Here is a 7,814-nt window from a genome sequence, read left to right on the forward strand (position 1 = left end):
CGTAAAAAAAACCCCAAAGAAGAATATATTATACTTTTTTGTTGCAGAAAATACTTCTTGAACATGTGAACTTTCATATGACTTAATTACAAACTTGTCTGGGATCCGTAAATATGAATATTAAATTAAGAGCCTAGTTTAGCCAAGGAGAAAGCACTGAGCTCTGTAGGGAGAAAGACAGGCTCCATGATTGGCTGAGATAATGGAAGGAGATCATAGAGGAAGGGGAGGACCATCCCCAGTGAATTATAATAATAATAATAATAATAATAATAATAATAATATGCCATTTAGCAGACGCTTTTATCCAAAGCGACTTACAGTCATGCGTGCATACATTTTTGTGTATGGGTGGTCCCGGGGATCGAACCCACTACCCTGGCGTTACAATCGCCGTGCTCTACCAGCTGAGCTACAGAGGACACCAATTATCAAATTAAAAATAGTGAAAACTTTAAAGAAGTTATCCTTCTTAGATGAAACTATACTAAATATATTCACGTCACCAAATAATTTATTAAAACACACTGTTTTGCAATGAAGGTCTACAGTAGTCTCAGCAGCACTCCGTAGGGTAGCACCATGGTGTAGCCGGAGGACAGTTAGCTTCTGTCCTCCTCTGGGTACATTGACTTCAATACAAAACCTAGGAGGCTCATGGTTTTCACACCCTTCCATAGACTTGAAGAGAAATTATGACAACTTCCGGAGAACGTCCTTTAACCTATCAGAATTTATGCAGCATGAACTGACATGTTGTCCACCCAATCAAAGGATCAGAGAATTAATCTAGTACTGAAAGCATAAGCTACAGCTAGCTAGCACTGCAGTGCATAACATGTGGTGAGTAGTTTACTCAGAGAGAGAAAGACAATACTTGAACAGTTTTGAACAGATTAATTTGTTAAAAAATGAAGGAGAAGGAAGAGAGTGAGAGAGCAAGATAGCTATAGTTTGGACACACCTACTCATTCAATGTTTTTTCTTAATTTCTTACTATTTTCTACATTGAAGAATAATAGTGAAGACATCAAAACTATGAAATAACAGATATGGAATCATGTAGTAACCAAAAAAGTGATATACAAATCAAATTAAATGTTATATTTGAGATTCTTCAAATAGCCACCCTTTGCCTTGATGACAGCTTTGCACACTCTTGGCATTATCTCAACCAGCTTCATGAGGTAGTCACCTGGAATACATTTCAATTAACAGGTGTGCCTTGTTAAAAGTTAATTTGTGGAATTTCTTTCCTTCTTAACGCGTTTGAGCCAATCAGTTGTGGTGACAAGGTAAGGGTGGTATACAGAAGATAGCCCTATTTGGTCCTCTGTAGCTCAGCTGGTAGAGCACGGCGCTTGTAACGCCAAGGTAGTGGGTTCGATCCCCGGGACCACCCATACACAAAAAAAAAATGTATGCACGCATGACTGTAAGTCGCTTTGGATAAAAGCGTCTGCTAAATGGCATATTATTATTATTATTATTTAAAAGACCAAGTCCATATTATGGCAAGCACAGCTCAAATAAGCAAAGAGAAACGACAGTCCATCGTTACTTTAAGACATGAAGGTCAGTCAATACGAAAAATTCAAGAACTTTGAACGTTTCTTCAAGTGCAGTTGCAAAAACCATCAAGAGCTATGATGAAACTGGCTCTCATGAGGACAGCCACAGGAAAGGAAGACCCAGAGTTACCTCTGCTGCAGAGGATAAGTTCATTACAGTTTCCAGCCTCAGAAATTGCAGTCCAAATAAATGTTTAATAATAATAATAATAATAATAATAATAATAATAATAATAATGATAATATGCCATTTAGCAGACGCTTTTATCCAAAGCGACTTACAGTCATGCGTGCATACATTTTTGTGTATCGGTGGTCCCGGAGATCGAACCCACTACCCTGGCGTTACAAGCGCCATGCTCTACCAGCTGAGCTACAGAGGACCACAAAGTTCAAGTAAGACACATCTCAACATCAACTGTTCAGAGGAGACTGAGTGAATCAGGCCTTCATGGTCGAATTGCTGCAAAGAAACCTTTACTAAAGGACACCAATAATAAGAAGAGACTTGCTTGGGCCAAGAAACATGAGCAAAGGACATTAGACCGGTGGAAATATGTCATTTGGTCTGGAGTCTGAAATCTGAGATTTTTGGTTCCAACCGCCGTGTCTTTGTGAGACGCGGTGTGGGTGAACGGATGATCTCCGCGTGTGTAGTTCCCACCGTAAAGCATGGAGGAGGAGGTGTGATGGTGCTTTGCTGGTGACACAGTCTGTGATTTATTTAGAATTCAAGGCACACTAAACCAGCATGGCTACCACAGCATTCTGCAGCGATACGCCATCCCATCTGGTTTGTTTTTCAACAGGACGTTGACCCAACACACCTACAGGCTGTGTAAGGGCTATTTTACCAAGGAGGAGAGTGATGGAGTGCTGCATCACATGACCTGGCCTCCACAATCCCCCCACCTCTAACCAATTGAGATGGTTTGGGATGAGTTGGACCTCAGAGTGAAGGAAAAGCAGCCAACAACTGCTCAGCATATGTGAGAACTCCTTCAAGACTGTTGGAAAAGCATTCCAGGTTAAGCTGGTTGAGAGAATGCCAAGAGTGTGCAAAGCTGTCATCAAGGCAAAGGGTGGCTACTTTGAAGAATCTCAAATATATTTTGATTTGTTGAACACTTTTTTGGTTACTACATGATTCCATATGTGTTATGTCATAGTTTTGATGTCTTCACTTTTATTCTACAATGTAGAAAATAGTAAAAATAAATGAAGACCCTTGAATGAAGTGTCCAAACTTTTGACTGGTACTGTAGTTGTCTTTTTTTCAATTTCACTTAGCTAGCAAATGCAGCTAGCTAGTTTAGCCTACTCAAACACCTGGCTCAAACAGAAAAGGATGCGATGTTAGCTAGCTGGCTATTACAATCAAACACTGGAACTCGTCCAAGTCAAGGTAAGCTTTTGGTTTTATTAATTTATTGCCACCGCGGCCCACCGGTATAACTGATAAACTGCTTGCTGACTGCACTGCATGATTGTAGCGGGTTTACTAACGTGTTAGTTCTAGTAGCTATGTTGACAATGACGTTACTAACGTCGTTAGCTAATATGGTGACTACGTGTGTAGCGGTTAGCGGCTATGATATGAAGGTTTGGCTTGGAAAGGTTTTGTCGCCTGGTCACAGACAGCGGCTGTGTTGTGCACTGAGGTCCACAAGCGAAGGGAAAAGGTGAGGAGGAGAGCGCGTAGATGCAAGAAGGAATTATACAACGAGCAAAATGTTCATGCTGCTTGTATGTGGCTGCTATGAAAGTGAACTGTTTGCTTGTGATCAGGGCTGTATTCATTTGCGCCAATTCTGTTTAATGTTTTTTTGCAAACGGAACGAAACATATAAACATAACTGAATTTGTCCAATAGAAACTCTCGTTTGCAACTGTTGGACTAATGATTACACCCTAGATCAGCTAGATGCAGGCAAGAGTGTGCAAGGCGGTATTGAATGTGTAATTGTCTGTCACCTTGATTAGTTAAATTTTTGTCTCGACCTGTGCACCTACGTTGTAAACTTTCATTCATAGGCTAGGTTGTAGCAACCTCATGATGGGTACAGGGAAATTAGAGTATCATGTAGTAGCCTAAACCTATCGATGTTACATTGAGCTGGGTGAATGGAATATGAACGACAATCATCCAATATGCTGTAATAGAAATAAGGCCATGCTAATTCAAAACAAATCGTCCTCCCTCATTTTAAACGTCACCGACTGCCACTGATAGAGAGACGACTTTCTGGAGGACAATGCCATGCTGACTCATGAATTGACATGTGAATGTTCTTAATTAAAATGGGTGGGGCTAAGGCTTAAGAGGGTTTGAACGATGCTGAATGGACGTTAACGAAGAAGAGCTCTCTAGAAAGTGTGAAAAACATTCAAGGGGCATTTTTCTCCTACCTGTCTCCATATTGGGATAACAAGTTTATCAAATGCCAAAGAAGCATAACTTTCCCATGTTTCATGATATACCATTTCAAAGCTCTGGGTTTGTACTTTTACAAAATGTAAAAAATACAAAAAAATAATAATTTAAAATAAAAAAAACAGCCAATCTTGAAGATTTGACAGAAGCTCATCTTCCTGAATTCAGTCTCAAATGTCAAAACCAGAGTGGATAATAATGTCAGTATGAAGAATCCCATCAAGGTGTTGACTTAACAAAAGGTAAGTGCCCCAATCTGGATAACACAAGCAAAGCAACTGCATAATGAAGATGACACAGTTTTCTTTTCAAGGCAGATGAGACCAGCTGTGACACAAATCAAATGCAATGAACAGATCGGAGCAGTCCAGGGAGACATTTTCCATCACGTTGAACACACGTCACAATGTCAGCACCTTGATATTTTCTCCACCTAACAATGAGCCATTTGAGACACTCGATAATCCAGGCGTCAAAGGCCTCAATCATCTGACAAATGAGCCATTTGATTGGCTGTCAGGCCCTGCTGCGACAAACAATGACTGCCTATTGCGTTGACACAATGGCTGACCTGTCAGAAAGTCTTGAATAGCAGCAATCAGAGGCTCTCCGTTTCTGGGGGTCACCAAGTTGGCTTTGGTCTGGAGGGACACAGAAAGAGAAATTAGAAAAGTAACGGTCAGTGTGAAAGCAGAACCTTGGCTCTACAGGTTTAGTGTTGTTTAAACCTGGGCTTAAAGACTGAGTGACAGAGAGTAGAACTGTTGAGGTGGACTGTGGGGTGTTGTAGGTGTACTGTGGGGTGTTGTAGGTGTAGGGGTGGACTGTGGGGTGTTGTAGGTGTAGGGGTGGACTGTGGGGTGTTGTAGGTGTAGAGGTGGACTGTGGGGTGTTGTAGGTGTAGAGGTGGACTGTGGGGTGTTGTAGGTGTAGAGGTGGACTGTGGGGTGTTGTAGGTGTAGAGGTGGACTGTGGGGTGTTGTAGGTGTTGAAGGTGTAGGGGTGGACTGTGGGGTGTTGTAGGTGTAGAGGTGGACTGTGGGGTGTTGTAGGTGTTGAAGGTGTAGGGGTGGACTGTGGGGTGTTGTAGGTGTAGGGGTGGACTGTGGGGTGTTGTAGGTGTAGGGGTGGACTGTGGGGTGTTGTAGGTGTAGAGGTGGACTGTGGGGTGTTGTAGGTGTAGAGGTGGACTGTGGGGTGTTGTAGGTGTAGAGGTGGACTGTGGGGTGTTGTAGGTGTAGAGGTGGACTGTGGGGTGTTGTAGGTGTAGAGGTGGACTGTGGGGTGTTGTTGGTGTAGGGGTGGACTGTGGGGTGTTGTAGGGGTGGACTGTGGGGTGTTGTAGGGGTGGACTATGGGGTGTTGTAGGGGTGGACTGTGGGGTGCTGTAGGGGTGGACTATGGGGTGTTGTAGGGGTGGACTGTGGGGTGCTGTAGGGGTGGACTGTGGGGTGCTGTAGGTGTAGGGGTGGACTGTGGGGTGTTGTAGGTGTAGGGGTGGACTGTGGGGTGTTGTAGGGGTGGACTGTGGGGTGCTGTAGGGGTGGACTGTGGGGTGCTGTAGGGGTGGACTGTGGGGTGTTGTAGGCGTTGAAGGTGTAGGGGTGGACTGTGGGGTGTTGTAGGTGTAGGGGTGATCTATGGGGTGTTGTAGGGGTGGACTGTGGGGTGCTGTAGGGGTGGACTGTGGGGTGCTGTAGGGGTAGAGGTGGACTGTGGGGTGTTGTAGGTGTAGGGGTGGACTGTGGGGTGTTGTAGGGGTGGACTGTGGGGTGCTGTAGGGGTTGAAGGTGTAGGGGTGGACTGAGGGGTGTTGATGGTGTAGAGGTGGACTGTGGGGTGTTGTAGGTGTTGAAGGTGTAGGGGTGGACTGAGGGGTGTTGATGGTGTAGAGGTGGACTGTGGGGTGTTGTAGGTGTTGAAGGTGTAGGGGTGGACTGTGGGGTGTTGTAGGTGTAGAGGTGGACTGTGGGGTGTTGTAGGTGTAGAGGTGGACTGTGGGGTGTTGTAGGTGTTGAAGGTGTAGGGGTGGACTGTGTGGTGTTGTAGGGGTGGACTGTGGGGTGTTGTAGGTGTTGAAGGTGTAGGGGTGGACTGTGGGGTGTTGTAGGTGTAGAGGTGGACTGTGGGGTGTTGTAGGTGTTGAAGGTGTAGGGGTGGACTGTGGGGTGTTGTAGGTGTAGAGGTGGACTGTGGGGTGTTGTAGGTGTAGAGGTGGACTGTGGGGTGTTGTAGGTGTTGAAGGTGTAGGGGTGGACTGTGGGGTGTTGTAGGGGTGGACTGTGGGGTGTTGTAGGGGTGGACTGTGGGGTGTTGTAGGTGTAGGGGTGGACTGTGGGGTGCTGTAGGGGTGGACTGTGGGGTGTTGTATGGGTGGACTGAGGGGTGTTGATGGTGTAGGGGTGGACTGTGGGGTGTTGTTGAGGTGAACTGTGGGGTGTTGTAGGTGTAGAGGTGGACTGTGGGCTGCTGTATGTGTAGAGGTGGACTGTGGGGTGAAGAGGTAAATGCTGGCAGACTGCATGCAACTTGGACTTTCATGTAAATTATTAATTGATGTCAATGGGAGTGCTGCACATCGTGTAGGGGTGAGGCACAACGTGTAGGGGTGAGGCACAACGTGTAGGGGTGAGGCACAACGTGTAGGGGTGAGGCACAACGTGTAGGGGTGAGGGAACAACGTGTAGGGGTGAGGGAACAACGTGTAGGGGTGAGGCACAACGTGTAGGGGTGAGGGAACAACGTGTAGGGGTGAGGGAACAACGTGTAGGGGTGAGGGAACAACGTGTAGGGGTGAGGGAACAACGTGTAGGGGTGAGGGAACAACGTGTAGGGGTGAGGGAACAACGTGTAGGGGTGAGGCACAACGTGTAGGGGTGATGCACAACGTGTAGGGGTGAGGCACAACGTGTAGGGGTGAGGGAACAACGTGTAGGGGTGAGGGAACAACGTGTAGGGGTGAGGGAACAACGTGTAGGGGTGAGGGAACAACGTGTAGGGGTGAGGGAACAACGTGTAGGGGTGAGGCACAACGTGTAGGGGTGAGGGAACAACGTGTAGGGGTGAGGCACAACGTGTAGGGGTGAGGCACAACGTGTAGGGGTGAGGCACAACGTGTAGGGGTGAGGCACAACGTGTAGGGGTGAGGCACAACGTGTAGGGGTGAGGGAACAACGTGTAGGGGTGAGGGAACAACGTGTAGGGGTGAGGCACAACGTGTAGGGGTGAGGGAACAACGTGTAGGGGTGAGGGAACAACGTGTAGGGGTGAGGGAACAACGTGTAGGGGTGAGGCACAACGTGTAGGGGTGAGGGAACAACGTGTAGGGGTGAGGGAACAACGTGTAGGGGTGAGGGAACAACGTGTAGGGGTGAGGGAACAACGTGTAGGGGTGAGGGAACAACGTGTAGGGGTGAGGCACAACGTGTAGGGGTGAGGGAACAACGTGTAGGGGTGAGTAGCACAACGTGTAGGGGTGAGGCACAACGTGTAGGGGTGAGGCACAACGTGTAGGGGTGAGGCACAACGTGTAGGGGTGAGGCACAACGTGTAGGGGTGAGGGAACAACGTGTAGGGGTGAGGGAACAACGTGTAGGGGTGAGGGAACAACGTGTAGGGGTGAGGCACAACGTGTAGGGGGGAGGCACAACGTGTAGGGGTGAGGGAACAACATGTAGGGGTGAGGGAACAACGTGTAGGGGTGAGGCACAACGTGTAGGGGTGAGGCACAACGTGTAGGGGTGAGGGAACAACGTGTAGGGGTGAGGCAACAACGTGTAGGGGTGAGGGAACAACGTGTAGGGGTGAGG

General features: G+C 47.1%; 1 protein-coding gene across 1 annotated transcript in view; it reads right to left on the reverse strand.

Moving 5' to 3' along the window:
- polr3a (polymerase (RNA) III (DNA directed) polypeptide A) overlaps positions 1-7,814 on the reverse strand; it is a 56,603-nt gene that overhangs the window by 33,605 nt on the left and 15,184 nt on the right. Inside the window, exon 11 of the mRNA XM_084189067.1 lies at positions 4,577-4,646. Within this exon, the coding sequence (XP_084045193.1) occupies positions 4,577-4,646 (70 nt within the window). The remainder of the gene's footprint in view (positions 1-4,576; positions 4,647-7,814) is intronic.

This window comes from Coregonus lavaretus (assembly GCF_964263955.1).
Source record: "Coregonus lavaretus genome assembly, contig: SUPER_36_unloc_1, whole genome shotgun sequence".
Classification (NCBI taxonomy): Eukaryota; Metazoa; Chordata; class Actinopteri; order Salmoniformes; family Salmonidae; genus Coregonus; species Coregonus lavaretus.